Source organism: Eumetopias jubatus, unplaced genomic scaffold (genome assembly GCF_037043125.1).
Source record: "Eumetopias jubatus isolate StellerSeaLion01/CBP00866 unplaced genomic scaffold, mEumJub1_p1.0 scaffold_9, whole genome shotgun sequence".
Classification (NCBI taxonomy): domain Eukaryota; kingdom Metazoa; phylum Chordata; class Mammalia; order Carnivora; family Otariidae; genus Eumetopias; species Eumetopias jubatus.
The window spans coordinates 26,852,248-26,873,126 of NW_028274815.1; the positions used below are offsets into that span (position 1 = coordinate 26,852,248).

The following is a 20,879-nucleotide window of genomic DNA, read 5'->3' on the forward strand; positions in this document are numbered from 1 at the left end:
GAGATTGAATCACATGCTCAAAAATAAAAATCTTTTAAAAAAAAAGAGTCGCATGCTGTATCAAGTGAGCCAGCCAGGTGCCCCTAAAAACAGTATTATATTGTGTTTTATAGGTGTATAGTAACAAGTGATATTGCTAAGTCATAGAATATGGGCATTAAATAATGCCAGATTGGTTATCAGGTTTCATATCTACCTGTTTATATAAGTCTGGCTTTCTCATATCACAAGTATTAATGTCAGGTTTTATGCCTGTTGATTAGTAACTTTGGGGTTTAACGTGTTTTCTGGAAAAGTGGAGTGTACTATGTTATACTATAAAATTATAGTAAGTAGGAATATTAGGTCATGGGTTGGAAAAGAGGCTTTAAACATAACCAAGTATGTATGAAAATTTTATATATGATTAAAATGGAGGGTAAAAGTTTAAATACAGCAAGATTGAGCAGTCATACTTTTCTACCCCTGTCCTCTGTATCACTGTTGGAAGGTGTGAAATGAACCCCTACTCCTCCATCACTTCAAACAGCCCTTCCTGTTTGTCAGACCATCACAACTAATTTTAGTAAGTTTTAATCAGTTGCCACATAGGGTTCAAGAATCCTGTGCCTCACCCCCCCATACTCTAATCCCAGCATAGGTCTGTGGGCAGTGAAGCAGTTCTTGCCTCCCTCCAGTAGGTACTCCCCCAATTCTCCTTCCCCTTTTCAATCTTTTGTGTAGCAGTCAGAGTACCTATTAGCATCTGAAAAAATTTTTTACTCATTTTCCTTCTCTTTTCTTCACTGCTGTATTCTCATCCTGTCCAGCAGCACGTTTTCCGTAAATATTTATGGAGTAACTTTATTCAATAACGGGTATTAGAAAAAAGTTGTTAGGGGCACCTGGCTGGCTCAGTTGATAGAGCATGTGATTCTTATCTCAGAGTCATGAGTTCAAACCCCATGCTGGGCATAGAGCTAAAAGAAAAAAAAAGAAAGAAAAAAAGTTGTTAGCTCTTTTCACAAAAGTAAATTACTGTTGTAAAAAACCCACAAAACCTTGAACAAAACAACTTATAAAAGCCTTAGAAGTAGTATATGTTCTTAGAGTAGGTAATTCATTCTCAGATGCATGTAGTTTTATGAAAACATTTCATTTGAACTAATAATTAAAAGTAAACTTTTCTAACAAGTTGATCTATTGAATTATATACCTTTGATAAACGGTGATCATATTTTATTTTACCTAAGCTACCGTGGTTCTGTCATTTCAATTTAATTTTAAAAATAAAATTCCACTTCATTAATAATGAATTTTTGCCGTAAATTATGTGGGCTATTTAGTCATTTTTATGTGTAAAATAACTAGTTACTTAATTTTCTTCCTCTCCCCAACTATTTGCCTTAGTCATTTTTGTCCCCTTGAAGTGCCTATTATACATTGAACGGTGGTGCTTCATAAACATCTGCATTAGTTTATTTACCAAGTAATCAGTTAATCTTAAGATCTGAGTAGAGGGGTGCCTGGGTGGCTCAGTCAGTTGAGCATCTGACTCTTGGTTTTAGCTGGGGACATGATCTCTGGGATTGAGACCCACGTCGGGCTCTCACTCAGTGGGGAGTTTGCTTGAGGATTCTCTCCCTCTCCCCCTGCTCACTCAGTCACTCTCTCTTTTTCTCTCAAATAAATGAATCTTAAAAAAAAAAAAGATCTGAGTAGAAACAGGGCACCTGGGTGGCTCACTCAGTTAAGTGTCTGACTTGATTTCAGCTCAGGTCATGATCTCACGGTCGTGAGATCAAGCTGCATATCAGGCTCCACATTCAATGGGGCGTCTGCTCAAGATTCTCCCTCTGCCCCTTCCCGCTGCTCGCATGTGCGCATTCGCTCTCAAAATAAATAAAATACATCTTTAAAAGAAAAAGATCTGAGTAGAAGTTACATAGCTGTGGACTGACTTTTATATTGAACATGTTCTCATTTTATGCTTTCCCCTTCTTATAGTTCTTGACATGGCGAGACATGTGCCACTCTATCGAGCTCTGCTGGAATTGCTCCGGGCCATTGCTTCCTGTACATCCATGGTGCCCCTACTGTTGCCTCTTTCTACAGAGAGTGGTGAAGAGGAAGAAGAACAGTCAGAATGTCAAACTTCTGTTGGTACATTATTAGCCAAAATGAAGACCTGTGTTGATACCTACACCAACCGTTTAAGGTAGTATACTTGGTTCATTTCTCTTCATTGTGCATCTAATTGTCTTTTTTAAATAGCTTTGTGGTTTTTTTTAAATGACATATGTTAATTAAACACACATGCATACAAGCAAGACCTAAAACTACAAAGAAAAAGTATCCACCATATCCTGCACTCAAACATTTATTCACGTTGACTTATCAGACTTCTCCTTGTGTAGTCTTGCAGCTATAGGTATGGAGTTTATCTTAAATTCTGTCATATTGTACCTGTTAAACAGATGGATGCTAGTTTTAGTCAGTATTGGGTCCAAAGACACCTTTTAGTGCTAGTAAATACATCCTGGCAGATGTTGTTCTTAATACTTCCAATTACGCATTGTATGTAGACACTGTTATTGGACATTTGGGTTATTTTCAGTTTATAACCTCATACATACATCTTCTGAGACTTGTAGAAATCACACAGTAGATTCATAGAATTGTTGGGTTTATGGATTACTTCTGTTTTATTGTGATACATGTTATTACACATGCTGTAATCCTTTTTAGAAGTGAGAGGATTCAATATTTGTTGTAGTTATAACAAAGTTAGTATTTATCTTCTTGGTAAATTTAATTCTTTACTTAATTTTTGGCTTAAGTTTATACCTCATTAGATCCAGATGTTAACAAAAACTCTTTAAGAAACGTAGTAAACTTTTTTCTTTCTCTTAGCAGAATCTGTTCAGTGGTTGTCGTTTTATGTAAATTATGATTTTTAAGGCATTTATACTGCCAGTGGAAATTTATTCTTTTGTCAGTGGTCTTTTGAGTCAATTAATGTTCTTTACCATCTTTACAATATATTTGTTCTACCTATTCTCACTTATTTTTTTAAGATACTAAAATTTGAGAAACACAGTATACATCAAATGATGGCAGAGAATTGTCACTGAAAGAACAGTTTTTTTCAGGGAGAAATCAGCTGCTGCGATAATCCTGACTCTCTTAGTTTATTGCTCACTATCACTTTAAAAGCTGGTGGCTTACTGCCAGGCAGTTAAGAATTGTAAATTGGATAAGAGATTAAAGAAGAGCCAGTTGGTAGAAATGAAAAGCTGTAGCTTCATACTACTCTTTTACCAGGGAAGGAAAATGTAAAGGTATATAATTTTTGATGGTTAGATTGTTTATGTTGTAGAGAAGAGAACATTATATATGGTCCCATCCTTCATTGTGGCAAAAATCTAACTGGTAATATAGGCAGCCGGCAATAGTGTCCTATCAAAATTGAACTGAAGGTCTAATTTTCTAATTGAGCTAATGTCTCATTGAGGAACATCTAATTTAACATCCCATCTCTACCCTCGCCATCTCTGTTCCTTATTGTACAATAAACATATAGTTCTTGACAAAGCAATTAATATAAAATATACAGTGCTTTGAAATTCCCTTGTATATTTTTAGGGGAATCTTGCCCTGTGTTTCTGTACCTCATCTTTCTGTGTTTTGAGGTGTATTGTACTAGCTGCAATATAACAAAATTGAAAATTTTTGAAACCTTGAGTGTTTTTTCTCAGGAGCAATTTTATTTCTTAGATGAAAAAATTGTGTGAAGATTTGGAATGTAGCTGTAATTATCACTTTCATTAAAAATAATATCACAAATTTATGGTGGTATAAGTGTGAAAATAAGACCATTAAAATAAGAACTGTTTATATTACGTATTTCCTTAAGCTACAATTTCTATTGGATCCTACAAAAATGGAGTTATAGTGTGTTGAATTCTAAGGTAATTATGGAGGATGCTTATTGCAGCAAACAGAATTTGTATACTTAAAGCACCTTTTTTGTTGCTTTTCTTAAGTTAATATATTTCCTGTTTCTATAACATACATAGTATTATTTTTTAAAAGTAAACTTGAGGGGCGCCTGGGTGGCTCAGTCATTAAGCGTCCGCCTTTGGCTCAGGTCATGATCCCTGGGTCCTGGGATCGAGCCCCGCATCGGGCTCCCTGCTTGGCGGGAGGCCTGTTTCTCCCTCTCCCACTTCCCCTGCTTGTGTTCCTGCTCTCGCCTCTCTGTCAAATAAATAAATAAAATCTTTTAAAAAAATAAAATAAAAGTAAACTTGACTTATGTATAAAATGTATTGATGATTCACTATAAAAATATAATTTCAGTTAGAGGATAACTGAGTTTCATTTTGGAGCTTTTTGTTTTTCTACTTTTTCTACTGGAATTCTTTCCTTCTTCAATAAGAAAAATGGCACTTCACACCTCTAAAGTCTGTACCAGTGAAACATACATGTAAGGATCATAATGACTGTTCAGAGTTCATTTTATTTACATTATTTTATCTTAATGGTGACTCTGTACAGTAACTATCTTTAATAACTGTTTTAGTGATGAAGAAACAATGCTAGTGAGTTTTACATTAGGATTTGATGAATATTCTCCTTAGGGTTGTTCATGATATCTATTATATTTTACAGCATCTGTTAGAAAAAAACCAGCAAAGACATACATGTTATAATATCCCTACTTGCCTTTTCAGGTTTAGTAGTACATTGAGGATTCATTTTCTACTTCACACAGAGAGGGGATAAAATCTATTCTCTTCTAACCTGTCAGGACTTAAAATGTATTTCTTTTCATATTTTCATTATAATAGAACTCTAATAAGGTGAGCAGCATAGTCCAGTTTCCTTATAGAGTTTATACCCACAGAAATCGGCTAAGTTCAATTTTAACACCATTTGAAAGTATAAAACTTCCTCTCCCCCCACCTGCCTATCCCAGCCCAACATATTTTTTTTAAAAACCCATGATACTCTTGAGAAGATAATGGTCAAGGCAAATATGTTTTGTTCATTGATCACTTTTAGGATCTGTTCTGTTGCATTATCAGGGTTTGGAGATGTGGCTTTAAAGATAACACGTAGGTGTATCTCAGCTCAGAAAATTTTTACATTATTTTTGTCTCCGCTCTCAGTAAGAAATGTAAGGGTGAATAAAGTACCTCTTTTTAGTATAGTTTTTCTTTTTTTTAAGTAAAGTAAGAGCAAGTACTTGTTTACTAATTATGTTTTTATAGTTTATTGCCTTTGTTTCCTCTTGTTAACTTCTCATTTGTTACGTTTTTTTAAAGCAAGCATACACAAAGGGCATGCAATTTTTTTCCCTTCAAATGAAATTTTTTCAATATGTTTAGCCATTTCGTTATCTTAAATAAAAAATAGATTTGCTGTGTACTCTGCAAAAAAGGTATCTAGATTATGATTGTGGTTACATATAATGATTTTCATTGAAATTATTTCTTCTGTGTATATTATATTTTTTATCTTCCTTTTATGGATGAGAAAAATGAGAGTGTTTTATCCCAGTACTGAAAAGAAGTTTACTCTCCTGCTGGGAATAACCTGATTGAGATTATTCTGTCCCAAGTGATTTTGATCTCAAAATTCAAAGAATGAAGGAAATTATATGAGTGAGCTGACTCTCTCCCAACCATGCTGGAAACCTATAAGAGCAAACAGAAAGATACTCTTAAGAAACTGAAAAGGCAGATCATTTACCTGGCTATTACTTAATTTGTATGTTAGAAATTTGTGATTATATTTAGATAGGGGAGAGCTGGCCCGGTCACAAGAGCATGCCTGATTTAAACATTTAACAGATGTTTATTGAACATTCATGGGAGCATAGCAAGAAAATTGGGTCCTTTTTCTAAGGGACTGACCGATAAATGGGGTTAACGATAACTTGATAGTTTTAATTTAATTAAAATGGCATATTAGAAGTATAAGACATTATTGAAGAATCAAACCTGATTTGGAGACCTACAGAATCAGTAGGAATTAGCTGAATGAAGTGGGGCAGTGGGCTGGTATACCAAACTGAGAATAATGTTAGCAGTGAAAGTATCACATATTCAGGGAAACCTAAAGAAATTTTGTATGACCAGATATAGTATATGGGTGGGAGATGAGGCTAGAGAGGAAAGCAGGAGCTCAAAGGTGAAAAGGAGTGTATTTAGAGTTACTTGCTCTTAAGTGTGGTGATGAGCTACTGAAAGGATTTCAGAGATCTAATCAGATTTTCATTACCCAACTTTCTATATACCCGAAGGCTCGAACAAGAATAACTGCTTAGAGGAAGAACTAGAGTTGTTGCCACGGTGGCACAACACCATGGGAATGCCTTTTATGCCTAGTAGTTCTGTAATTACTGAGTTTTTGCTATTGTGTGTATGAGATATAATTATAGATGCATGTATATATCAATGCACATACATGTATCTGAAAAGTAGCTTCTGAATTTTAATTTTTGAAATAATAGACTCTAAGGCATGTTTCAAATTTCCTTCAATTATAATTATACCTTAATAAAATGATTACCTCTTATGGATGAGGCTAGTTTGATGACTGGTGTAGGACTCTGATGGGGTTGATATTTGCTGGAAACCAGAACACTACTTAGGGAGTGAATGTAGTACTTCTGATTTATTATATTCCTCTTTTCTGGCTTAAAGTTGACCATTCCTTAGGTATTTGTTAAATATTTACTGTACAACTTGCATTGAGAGCCTCCTAAAGATGATTACTATTTTTAGTCTTCTTTTCATGATTCTTTATTTTTACTATCCACCACCTTTCCTAACCCGTCCTTTCAAGATTCACAATGTATAACTGCATAGAGCTAATTTGAGTCAAATGGGTTAACAGACGAACTGACTAATATTGCTGTGGACTGATTATTAGTAAGCATTTGGATTAAGATAAATCAGGAATAACATTCTTTTTAGAAGCACAAAAGAATAGGCAAAAGTGTATCACTTCAGAATAGAGAATTTTATATTCAACAATTTCCAGCTTTTGTCTGAAATAGACAAGATTAAAGGTAATTAGTCATCAGGATTTTTTCAGGAATCAATTTTTTAAAATATAGATGACATGTTTTATACATTAGTTATATATCAATTTGAAAGCAACTGTGTCTATGAGGTTAAATGTAATTTTCTACTTAGGCCATTTTCTTCCATGATCTATCACTTAAAACCTAAACAGTATTGGAGCATTTCAGGATGCTTTCATCAGGAAACTTTGTACTTTCTTGTTGTTCATTTGAAATTTTTTATAATAAACAAAAATGGGGAAATGGTTAATTAAACTATAAATATTGGTTCTATTAACTTGCTTCAATAATATAGTTTATTACTTTATTTCAGAGACATTGTTCAAAAGCCACCTACTAGTGGACTTCCAAAATGATAAAAAGCTGCATTTCCTTTGCTTGTCCACGGCCATCCTAGGCACCTGTAAAGAACAAAGAGTTAAATATTTATGCACACAGGACTTATACTTGGAGTGGAATTAACTCCCTTGGTGATGGTTACATAGTTTCCTAACCATAAACACTCCCTCTTTCCCTTGTCCTCAGTGTACCAGTATTTAACCCTTTCTTTCTTGCCTAATGCAGAAAAAATTTCCTGGCTTCTTGTTTATTTTACCCACAAAGTCTTAATTTCTGGCTTTTTTTCTTCAGTTTTATACTTTAATGATTTTTGTGTCTAATACTTACTAATTTTAGGCCTACAAGCAGTGGAAAGAAACAGTTCTGCAGGGACCCAAAGAGAGAGCTAGAGAGATGGTGAGAAAGCGCACTGAGAACGAGAGAGGGTATCAAATAGAATGCAAAGATGCATACAAGGTGTCAGCAGAGTTACCCACAGGCCAGAGACAGCCTGTGATTAGTTGCTCATTGATGCATAAGTCCAGAGTCACTGCCACTTAATTTTGTACCAATTACAAGGGGTCAAAATCTGGTGAAAATGAATTTTCATAACTGTCAGATCGATGACTTAGGCAGAACACCAGAGTATTTCTTGCATTCCTTTTGTTCTGCCAGTTTGAAGTAATTTTGGTTAGTATAGTATTTGTGTTTTGGCCTCTGTGCTTTTATTGATTTCCTTTCTTTTTTTTTGAGAATTATAAAAACTGATTTAAATTGGGGGGTAAGTTATAAATATATAGTAACATAGAGTTGTATAAAAAATAAACGGAGGTAACTTCTATGTAGTACATATAGTTTCAAAAGTTCTTATATATTATTAGTTTTCCCTGATCAATGCTGTAGGCAAGAAAATATTTATTATTGTCATTTGACAGAGAATGAAACTACTACTTAAGACTTTAACATTAAAAACTTACCAATAGGTTATAAATCTGGCATATAGCTCCCCAGTCTCTGATGCCTATGATCTTCATGATTAAAAACAAAAATTTTTATGAAGAAAGACAAGTTAATTGACCGTTACTCCAGATACACCATTGCTACCTCTGATCAGAATAGTTCATTGATCACTTAGGCTTTATGTGTATAGAATGGCTAGACTTGAGGATTAACTGGTTCTTGAAAAACACGTTGATCAAATGCCAAAATACAACTTATTCTATTATTTAAGTGATTAACAAACTCATAAAAAATTATAAATTGACTTTAGACTTCCATCTCTGAAGCATCACATAACAATATGAAATGATTATTCCTTATCGGATTACATTGTATGAGCTTTATGTTTCAGGACAATGTCCACTGTCTTTATCTCAAACAATATTTCAAGCACTCTGAATTGTTGTGGAATTTGAAGTATCTTGCTAAGTAAGATTTAGTTTGTAACAAATCCTTCTGGGCACATCACAATAAGTAACCTGTCCCATATTATCTATAGGTGTTAGAGCTGTAAGGGGACTCTGTGGGATTCAGGTAGCTCGGATCCTTCTTTTTTATAAATGAGGAAAACAAGGTCCATAAATACTGTGATTTGTTCTAGGTCCTTTGATGCTTAATGGCAGAGCTGTGATAACTCATGTCTTCTATGTCCCAACCAGATATATTTATCCACTAAATTAAACTTAACTCCCAAGAACAATTCAGTCTATCCATCAGTGAATAATTAGAAATTGGGGAGGTGACTTGTTTTCGAGCTGGCTTTAGATATTTAGGCTATATAATTTTTTTTAATGTTGACAGTGAAGTAAAATTATTTTCTAGTTGAAAATTTTGCTTTTAATAATTATAAAACTGTATACAATAATGCAAATTCTACAGTTTTTCTAATATTTCCTTTGCTCATCTTTTTTCATTACCCTGAAGAATTTTCAAGTCATGATAGGCCATTAAAAGGCAGCATATTTCATTAAGTATGCATAGCATTTGAGTTGTGCCTAAGTAGTAATTACTACATTACTGAAGTAAACCTCACCCTCACTGTTTTTTGGTCTCTCTAGTACATGAGCAGGAAGCAACTTTATGTAATTATCACTTACATGAGGAGTGGGTCAGCTTTACCCATTTGATGTTTTTCTTGCTCAAAAGAATTAATAAAAAGCACTCCTGAAAATTTCTTGGTTATTGATGTGAAGATATGACCTCTTCAGCTTTTACATAACAGTCCTGGTGAAAATCAGTTTCTCCTGGCTATTCCAACCTGTGTTATCTCAACACAAAGTTAGATTACAGCCAAAGTAGTTTGGTTTCACTTTTGAATAAGTATGACACTTCATAGCTTCCTTGGAGCAGGAACAAAGGCAATTATTTTATCTTTAATCTTCTATATGGACTTTTGCTGCTGGCAAATAATCCTATGTAGTATACTTAGTATTTGATACTTCACCAAAAATTTGAAAGAGGGACTTGCTATCAATCAAGTAATCTGAATTGCTAACAAGGATGCGACCCAAATGCCTCTGTGCTGAGTGTAAGGTGCTCTGGACATTGCACTCCTCTTGAACAGCAAGGAAGCAGCCATCCTTTATTGTTGGTTCCCTTAGCTATCTCAAAGCGTCTTCCTGGTGCAAAGAAGTTCATCATATTCAAAAGTAACTGAAATCTCTTGTAGAAATATCCGGTTCCTTTTGATCTAACTAAGCACTAAGATTGAGTTGACCTGCTAAAAAGGCGTATTTTCTTTCAGATTCTTACTATAACTGCTTTAAGCTAGTTCCTCTAGGGCTTCAGTCAGTTAATAAAGAATTTCAGTTCCAGCCTCCTGCTTTTGTTTCTGTTGGAAAAACATTTCCTAGTTTCTCCTCTTTTTTCCTCTACCTCTAACACCTACAGAATGAAAGAGGCCTGGTTTCATAGCCAGGAAGCATTTGTTGTAACCATACATATATATATGTTTTTTTAAGTTTCTTTTTTTGGTGACCTTGAACAGGTTTAGTCGTTCATCAGCCTTTTACTCAGTGATGGAGACAGCAGTGCCAACATTTATTTTACTATCTTTTATTTGCCTCAATTGGATTATCTCTTGGTGAAGCATATTATTTGTGGCTACTCCATTCCACAGTAGCACACAGTACCTTCATTTTGTCCTGTGATGTTTAATCTGACCTAAAAATTATATTTTTATCTCATCTAGAAATCAAGACTTATTTTTAAAGGCTTCTCATACTTCTGTTTTGAATATTTCCTTCTCTTATAGTGCTCATTTATGCTTCCCAAGACAAGGAAGATTTTATTTTCAATTTTAAATCAAATTGAAAACTAAAACTGGTACTTCCATTTGGAAAGAGTTTAAAAACAAAAGGGAATCAGTTAAAAACTAAACTTTAAACTAACAGTGGAAAGCATTCATCTTAAAGAGGTCTTTGCTCCATTTACTGGTGCATTTCAAGAATTATTTTCGTGTTTTCTGGAGATGATTAGAAGCAGATAGTTCTCCACAGTAGTATTTTTAAAAATCTTTCTGCTTACTTTTAATCTTAATTTATTTTGGACTTTAATCCCTGGCAAAGTGGGGTATTATATGATGCATTGGTTTACAGAAAAATGTAGAAATTTCATTTGCTTATAGTTTTAGAATCTTCCTCTAAGATGGTAATAGTTCTGGAATCTGGACATTTCAGCATGTTGTCTGCAGATTACTTCTTCAACATGGCTCTGCTTTTTAAATATTTATTTCAATTGTGTGATAGTTTTGACTTCAGAATTAGCAGTGCAGGGAATGGAGGTGATCTTTCCTAATGTTCTACCAAGAAAATAGCTGTATTAAGCTGTTTTCAGTTTACAAATTATAAAAGAACATAAGTCTGATATTTTGCATTTAGTCTTAACAAAAATCCAACTTATTTTGGGTGATAGTGTTAGCAGAGGCAGGTCACTATAACTGAATGTTGAGTTATGGGTTTTGTTTTGTTTTGTTTTTTTTTACAAGAAAGATTTACCCATTTTGCTCACATCCTAGCTCAGATTATATGTCACAGAGCCAACATTTGCTTAATTTATTAGCCGTTTAGTTGGAATTCACAGCATAGTGGAAAATGTTTGCAGATAATTCTGTGCCAATAGTAGAAACTTCAGTTGATTCCTCGTATTTCTTCAGGGCAGTGATCACAACCAGATTCAACGTATGCACAAAGCAGCGGATACCATGGTAGCGGCCGTCGCTGATTGCTTTTACCATGTTGGATCCATTGTCAGTCTCAAAGACCTACTTCCAGCTAGGTGCCTTGAACTCAAATAGCTTTTCCCACAGACTTCAGGATGTGAGCTAAGGTATGGCCTTTTTTCATGAGCTGGGCCTACATATGGGTTGACAGTAACCTGCAACTTTTATAGAAAAGAGACTACTGGCTGTAGTTTAATATTAGACAATGACTAGTTGTAGTCATCAGTAGGCAGGGAGTATGTGTTCTTCATATATTTGAAGTACTCTTGCCTTTTGGACATTCTCCCTTTTTCTCCTGTATGTTTTTGTCAAGAAGATGATTCATGTAAAAATTTCTCATTTGAGCCTGGTGTAAAGGTCTAAAATATATCTGTTTTATGAGTTAACCATTATCTTCAAAATGAGATCTATAAGATCATTTTTTTCACACATTTGATATAAAAAATAACATTTTTTAAACTTTTGTAGATTTTTATACTTAACATTTTTTTAAATTGGTGGTCAAAAAATATATAAAATTTACCATCCTGTTTGAACTATTTTAATAATAGGAATGTCTCCTACTAATCATCTTTTAAGAACTGGAATTAGGAAATTGGTATTCATGTATAGGGCTTGAAATTTAGAATGAGTACTTTTTCCAAGGGTAACTTGCTCTAAATTGCATTGATGCAGTTTACTGTCCATTCCAGACATTCTTATTTCTTCAAGGAAAAAGTACCCTAATTCTGGAAAAATGAGCTTCACTTCCATATCTTTCTTCTCTGCTTGGCAAGATGTGTTTCTTAAGTGAAGTCTTTATTGAGTGTATAATGGATCAACTGATGACAGGTTTTAGGAAACCATCTTTTATTTTATTATGGCTTTAACCATAACTCTTCTGGTTTTTCAAACTACTTACTGTTGTTTTCCTATTATGGTCAGTGGCCCTATTACTTAAGAATTTTTTAAGCCCTGGTATTAGAGGAAGAATCATTTACAATTGGCAGGGAGAGAGAGTCCTCATAAATACAAAAGGAGTACTGTCAAGCAGCTTATGTACTTTTCTTGGCCCTCATTGTTTGTCACTGATTGTGAATAGCTGTTGGTAAATGCAGAAATTGAGAATCTGTTGGAGCTTATCTACCATAATTATATCTTTAAGAAAATCTCAACTTTTATTTCATAGCTATAAAAGACCCAATATCTTATTTGATTCTAGCACTTAAAATGCCGCTATTTCAATCTTAAAATACTCATTCACTATATTCTCCTTACATATACATACAAACGTATATGTTCATATACACGTGTACACATGCAGGAGTTGATGACTGAAATGATGTGCAATATAACATCTACCAAATGGTCCTGAGTGACAAAGGAAAGTTGACCATGTGTTCTCTGTGACTTCTTATACCTCAGGGAAGATAAGAGCATAGGAGAAAAGGCAATAACCCAGTGACACATAAAGTCATCTTGCCAGGTTAAGCAATATATACCTTATAGTTAAAAATGTCTGTGGATACTCGTTTTTTCACACACTATGGGAATCGATTCAAAACACATGCAGTATTATGTATGTTTACCCTTGCTACCCACCTGAGTGGCACTTCTTAATTTACCTCTTATTATCTCCCTAAAGTTAAGCACTGAATTGCTTCTGAGCAGATTTTTGTCTTTGTGATAAGGAACAGTTCATTTATACATAAATAACCATATCATTTTGTTAAGGACTCGTCTACCTTTTGTCAGTCTTTGTATAGTTCTCTAAGGCTCCATGCCCACTTTGTGAAATACTGTTTTAATAAAATTGCCAAGTTGTTTTGTTGGTAGGTATATACAAACTAGAAAAATAAGTGATGTGTAGTCTAGATCATACCTTAGCATGAATATTTTAAACAACTTTATTTATATGTGATTTCAGTTTGTATTATCTATTTAATGTGTTAACAAAGATGTAAATTTTAGTATATAAGATATAAATTTTTAGTATCTAAACAATAGTATAATGATTATTATGTAAATAATATATGCTGAGAGTTGAAATAGAAAAAAGGATATTGATATTCACTTGTTATTTTCAGTGACTGTTATGATAAAATTCTGTATTCATCTAGAAAATTTAAAGAAACATTTTGATGCTTTATAGACTGAGACATTGTTGTAGTACATCCTATTATGATGTAAAATTTGATATAAGGTTGGGTACATTTTAGACCCTGAATAGCTAATGCCTCTAAAATGATTATGCCCTAAAACTTAGTGTTTAAATACAGTTTCGATGTATAAAAGCACGTTATATTAAGATACCTAGCGGTGAACCTGTGTTTAACTCTGGAATATTTCTTTTATTTTTCCCCTTGGAAATTAATACATTTACTGTGAGTGAAATACAAATACTATTAAGGTGAAAAACTACATATGGTCCTTTGATTCCCAAGTCTTAGAAGACAGAGGATAGACTTCTGTTACTTTTAGATAATAGAAGTGATTTTTCTACTTCTAGGTATTTATAATTAGCGAAAGTGTGTTTTTAAAAGTGTGAATCCAAGGACGTATCAGGTATCTGGGTCTTCTTACAGTATGGTGTTTCTACAATGTTTATTTGTTTATTTATTTATTGCATTTGAAGGAAAAACCTACCCAAAACTTTATTTATTATGCTAGGCATGATTATATGACTTCAGAAGCAACAATGAATTATAGTTTAAACCTCTTCTGCTATATATCATATGTATGTCAAATGAAATGACACTATCCTTCTGATTGTTAACCACTTTTTTACTTACGGAGGTACTTAATTTTCAATCCTAAAAATCTTCATTTTCCTTGCATTTCTTTCCATATTAAAAAAAAAAATTCAGATCTAAAAGGGAAAATGTTAAAACAGGAGTAAAACCAGATGCATCTGATCAAGAACCAGAAGGACTTACGCTGTTGGTACCAGACATCCAGAAGACTGCTGAGATCGTCCATGCAGCTACCACCAGTTTGCGGCAGGCCAATCAAGGTATAGCACTGCCACTTCTCTGCTGTTTTTCTGTGGATCCGGAGATGTTTCGTTTACTTCTGAAAACTTCCTTTCTTTTTCTTCTGTGTTAATGGTTTTCAAGCAAGTCCCTTTACCTAAAAATTTTGACGTCAGGTTTTCAAATTAATCATGAATAGCCTTTAATTTTAAAATATTTACTTCTATTATGTATGATTAATACTAGATTCGGTAGGCTAACAACATGCATCCTGATTTTCTCTTCTTCTTGTTGGTAGTTATGAAATTGGAAAATGCCATTGTATTGGATAAGAAAGAATACATGAAGACAATGTGTGAGAATATAGTTTAAATTGGTATTTTCATGTCTTAGCAATAGGAGATATAAATAATTCTGTATTATCTATTGTTTTACTTCTGTTTTGCCTGATTAGATAAAACTAATTAACATTTTAAGAATTTAAGCTTTAAAGTTGATAAGGGTCTTAGCCCTATAAGTTAGTTATGTTTATGAAATAGAAATCTTTTATTCTCAAATGGGTACAATAGGAAGATAATTGTGAAGAATGGGGTAACTTTTTAGAATTAAAACTTTGAACTCTTGAAGTTGTTTTTGTTTTAATCTTTTAAAATGTATGCTTATGTTATTTATCTTGAAATATTAAATAACAGAAAAAAAACTAGGTGAATATTCAAAGAAGGTGGCTATGAAACCCAAACCTTTATCAGTATTGAAATCACTTGAAGAAAAATATGTGGCTGTTATGAAGAAATTACAGTTTGGTAAGTTGAAGTTTTAATCTTCGTTTCTTGAGATCTCCTTTCACATTGTGTAATAGTGCTACTGAAATGTGTTCTAGTAAATTAAAGATTTTAAAGTTTGCTCATACCATGAATCATTCATATCCTATGTATACGTGTGTGTGCACACTGTATGTAGAGAGTATAAATATGTATGCGCACACATGTGAAATTTTTATCATCTTTTTATCTCTGGATTTATATATTTTTAGTTATATTTGGGAATCATGATTCTTTAGAAACCTAGGGGGGAAAAAAACCCAAAATCGAATGTCTAACGAACAGGCAGAAAGTGGCTTTCTTTCTTTAAGACCTCTCCATTTCTTAAAAAAAAAAAAAAGACCTCTCCATTTCTGTATATCCTGGCCTAAAGGAAGCTAAGGCCTGAGACTTTTAACAAAGTCTATTACTGTCGCCATTTTAGAATTCCATGAGATTTGCCTTTGGAAAGTACAGTTAATGTAGAGTTCTCTTGTAGCCTTTCCTATTCCAAAACTCTTGACAAGTAAAGACTGAAGAATACAGCCTATCATTCTCTCCCATAAGGTGCTAGCCTATAAATAAAGTCTAAAATTCCAAATTTTGGTGACCATTAGTAACTGTTCTTGTCTGTGCCTCTTTTCCACCCTTGAGAACCAGCCAAAGGACTTGGACTATATGAAAAAGAACACTAAAGCAAGAGTTGTCATACTGTCTGAAACTTCCGTTTCAAAGGCTTTTGAGCTTTTGCTCTACCTTACCTCCCAGGTTTGCAATAAAAATCACATACAGTAATATATCTGAAAATGATAAAGCACTCAGACCTTTGAAAGGTCTTGTTCATCATTTTAGGATTGGAAGAATTGAGGTGAAGTGTGTATACTGTTATTCAGAAAGAATGTAACAGTTTTGCCAACGGATCCATGTTTTTGGAAAATTGTGCCAGCCATTGATAGGTTGTGACCGTTTTGTTTAATAAGCACTTGAATTCAGGGGGCTCCTCAGTCGGTTAAGGGTCCAACTCTTGATTTCAGCTCAGGTCATGATCTCAGGGTCATGGGATTGATCCCCTTGCCAGTCTCCACACTCAGCAGGGAGTCTGCTTGAGATTCTCTCCCTCTCCCCCCACCTCCACGTAATTGTACATGTGCTCTCGCTCTTTCTCTCTCTCTAATAAATAAACCTTTAAAAAATAATAAAAACAAGTAAACACTTGAATTCAGGAAAATATAATAACTACAAATGATTATGAAAGTAACAAAAATATTGCTATAATTTTAAAGTTGCAAAACACCAAGAATAAATGCTATACAAGTACAACATGAATCCTAGACATCCTCCAAGGGTTATCATACAAAGGAATAATGAGAATTACTGGGGAAAGCCACACACATACAAGGATCAAGTATGATCCTTGTAGCCACATTCAATATCACAATTAGCAGGAAAAGGACTCTCAGTGTTTAAATAGATAATTTTTGAATCAAATCAAATCAAACTTTGTGTAGTTATAATTTGATTAATGTATTTTGTTGCAAATCTTTTTTAAAATTAAATTCACTATGTCGTGTAGAATAAAACAGCTGAAGTAGACTGGAGATATGTTAAGAGCTGTCAGTAGCATTGCATTAAAATGAAATACTTGAGGGGCGCCTGGGTGGCTCAGTTGGTTAAGCGACTGCCTTCAGCTCAGGTCATGATCCTGGAGCCCCTGGATCGAGTCCTGCATCGGGCTCCCTGCTTGGCAGGGAGTCTGCTTCTCCCTCTGACCCTCCCCCGTCTCATGTGCTCTCTCTCTCTCTCTCATTCTCTCTCTCTCTCAAATAAATAAAATCTTTTAAAAAAGTGAAATACTCGATATATACCTCTGCCCAGTTTGTCTGCACGAACCAAGAATCAGATGTTAGATGGGTTTATCTTTAGCTTCACATTTCTATATACTTTTTCACTTTGTGACAGCCTGTTTTCTGCAAAAACATTCCTCTGTTCCACTTCCCCCCACCTCAGAAACTTTTTCTGCTTCTTTATTGGTTATCTAATTATGTTTTTATTACGAATGAGATTTAGTCTGTGAGTTGCTCCAACTAGGTAAAAATCCATATTTACCAAAACCTTTAATGTCCATTTCTGGAATGGAATTCCGGAGTGGAATGGAATGGAATTTTGAACCTCAGCTCAGTAGACAGTAACTTTGTTGGGAAACTCCTTAAAGCATGCTTAGCTTAAAAAATAAATCCTGAAAAATCTAAGACCTTTCTAGTATGACTCTAGTAGGTATGTCAGAAGAATATCATTCAGTTGCTTCCCACTTAGCCGCTTTAGACATAGCACTACTAATACTTGCTAAAACTATATAAAGAGGAAGAAAAAGTGGTCCATAGTCAATATTCAAGATTTTAAATAGCATTTTATAAACCACATATGATTTGCTTTTATTGCTGAACTTTGGATTTACTGATCTTTAATCATTCACAGAGGCTTTGGATATAACTAGATTTAATCAGCTTTTTAGGTTCTTTATTTTGAATTTTTATTCACTATTTTTGCTCTTCTTTTGGGTATATAATTTGCAAACTTTAATTTCCTCTTCAATGGTTAGAGTTTTAGCCAGGAGTGAGAGGTGTCAGGAATAGGGTAGTGGAGAGCGAAGAGATGACTGTTCTAACCAAGAATTGGTTTCCTTCTACTTGGGAAAACATTCTTCCTGGTGGGCAATAATTTATATAGATTGAGTTATTTTATATAACCTTAGTTTATCATTGAAAAGCAGGTTTTGGCTTTTTAGAAATCTTTTAAAAGTGATTATTTTTTCTCTTCCATTGTTACTGTTACAGTTCATGAATCCAGTAAAGACACTGTAGGATATAACTATCATTGTTTTCTGATACTGTACAATACCATTTTTATTTCTCTTAAAAATTTTCCTAAATAAATAAATCTTTTATTTTTTTTATTTTTGGTTTTTTTTTTAAAGGTATTTATTTGACAGAGAGAGACATAGCGAGAGAGGGAACACAAGCAGGGGCAGAGGGAGACGGAGAAGCAGGCTTCCCGCAGAGCAGGGAGCCCAATGTGGGGCTCGATCCCAGGACACTGGGATCGTGACCTGAGCCAAAGGCAGATGCTTAACGACTGAGCCCCGCAGGAGCCCCAAATAAAATCTTATAAAAGGGGGGCACCTGGGGGGCTTAGTCGTTAAGCGTCTGCCTTCAGCTCAGGTCAGTATCTCAGGGTCCTGGGATCAAGCCCTGCATCGGGCCTGCTGCTCCCCCTGCTTGTGCATTCTCTCTCTTTCTCTGACAAACATAAATAAATAAAATATTTATTATTTCACAGTTTCCTTGGGTCAGGAATTCAGGAATGGTTCAGCTCACTGGTTCTGGCTTAGGGTCTCTTATAAAGTTGCTGTCAGGATGTTGGCTGGAGCTTCAGTCATGTGAGATCTTGACTGGCTCTGGGGGCTGAGCTTTGGAGCTCACTCATGTGACGGTTGATAGGAGGCTTTAGCTCCTTGCCATGTGGGCCTTTCCATAGGACCTCTTTTTGAGTGTCTTCACACATTGCATCTAGCTTCTCTGAGACAGAGTGCAAACAGGAAGCCACATGGCCTTTTATGATTTACTTTTGGAGGTTGTATACCATTGTTTCTGCTTTATTCTTCAAGAAGTAAGTCACTAAATCTAGCCCAGACTCAAAGAAAGGGGAATTAATTTTTACATTTTGAAGAGGGTGTCACAGACTTTGTGAAAGTATATTTTTTTGGTAAGACTTTATTTATTTAGCAGACATGTGCACACAAGTAGGGGGAGGGGCAGAGGGAAAGGAAGAATATCAAGCTGACTCCAGGATGAGCGCAGGGCTTGATCTCACTGACCCAGGCTGAAATCAAGAGTCCAACGTTCAACCGACTGAGCCACCCAGGTGCCCCTAATTGAATGTTGTAATAAATTTTGGTATTAGTAGGCCCTGGTCTCTTATATGCATATGATAGAAAAGTTTTCCTCCAGGCATGGGAATGGGCTTGTGTGTTTCTGGTGGATTGCTGTTTATAAAATTCAAAGGAAATTTACCTCTGTAGTATATGAAAGGCAGCAGAATTGGGCAGATGAAGTAACTCCAGTTTACAAGTTTACTGACAGGAAGTAATTTTGCCGAGACAGTGCATTTGATCAGTAACAGTTATATGTACTGTATAATAAACTAAGTTTTCAACATTTCTTCTTAAATTAGATTCTGCTCATACAAAGCAGATGATAGTTTCTTTAGTTTCTACAAGAAATGCACCAAAAGTTTCTTTTTCTCTCTGAAAGATTTGTTAAATAAAGATGTGGCACTCCTGTTTTAAACATACGGAGTGCACAGATCTGTGACATTTTATAGGTCTTCCCCTTTTTTCTACATTATAAACTCCTTGAAGGCAGATTTAGTTTCCTATTTATCATTTGACCCAAACAACCTAGCCTAGAGCCTTGCACTTCGTAAGTTCTTGGTGAGATTTGGTGCATTAATGCTAATTATAATATAGCATTAAAGTTTTTCCATATATTTAGAATTGTATGAACACAAGACCAGACGTTACTGTTGCTTCTAATGACAGTATTTCCCCTAGTATGTGGTTTTGATTTTGTGTTACAATTTATATAAATCTCTGTTGTAACCCATTGGTTAGGGTGGAGTAATTCGAACTAGAGATAAAATCCAAATCCACTTTTTTCTTTCTTTTGTGTACAGAGTTTATAAGTAAAGAATAACTTTAAGTCTTTTCTAAATCTGGTTAAGAATTAGCCCATTAATTATATTTTCTCAAAGTACTTAGAAGATTACCCTAATCATCTTTTATTCCATTAACTTAAATTCTAAAAGTAGAGTAAACTTCACCCTGAGACTTTTGTTTTCAGATTCCAAAATCAGTGCAAATATAAAAAGACATATTCTTATCTTTAAAAATGAAAATCTGAATTGGCAAAAACATTACACCACTCATTTTAAGAATAAATTGTCTTCTGCTTTACATTGTTATAGCTACTTGATACAATCTATCAGTTTGTCCTCACTGTACATCAAAAATCATTTCCTGGGGGTGCCTGGCTGGCTCAGTTGGTAGAGTGTGCGGCTCTTGATCTCAGAGTTGTAAGTTCGAGCCCCATGTTGGGTGTAGAGATTAGTTAAAGATAAAATCTTTAAAAAAAAAATCATTTCCTGCTTTTGCTTCCATTACGTAGTTCATCCATCTAACAGTAGGTATGACATAAACATGTATGATTCCTGTTTTTTCAGTCCTCTGCACATTGTGGGGTTTTAAAATTTGTTTTATTTGCGTATAGTTGACACACAATGTTCCATTAGTTTCAGGCATACAACATCGATTGGTGATCTCTGTACCTTCTGCTCTGCTCACCACAAGCGTAGCTGCCATCTGTCACCATACAGTGCTGTTCCAGTCGCACTGACTGTGTTCTCTGTGCCGGGCTTCAATCTCCTCCATTTGGGGTGGAAGAAGGGCTAGTGATTTCTTT

General features: G+C 34.6%; 1 protein-coding gene across 8 annotated transcripts in view; it reads left to right on the forward strand.

The window, feature by feature from the left end:
* BIRC6 (baculoviral IAP repeat containing 6) overlaps positions 1-20,879 on the forward strand; it is a 231,373-nt gene that overhangs the window by 187,856 nt on the left and 22,638 nt on the right. For 7 of the 8 annotated variants that reach the window (XM_028117286.2, XM_028117287.2, XM_028117288.2 and 4 more), the window contains 3 exons: positions 1,987-2,197; positions 14,459-14,604; positions 15,256-15,366. In XM_028117286.2, coding sequence (XP_027973087.2) covers positions 1,987-2,197; positions 14,459-14,604; positions 15,256-15,366 — 468 coding nt within the window. Of the gene's footprint in view, positions 1-1,986; positions 2,198-11,546; positions 11,720-14,458; positions 14,605-15,255; positions 15,367-20,879 lie in introns of those variants that run through there. The other variant, XR_015768921.1, reaches the window with a different exon arrangement.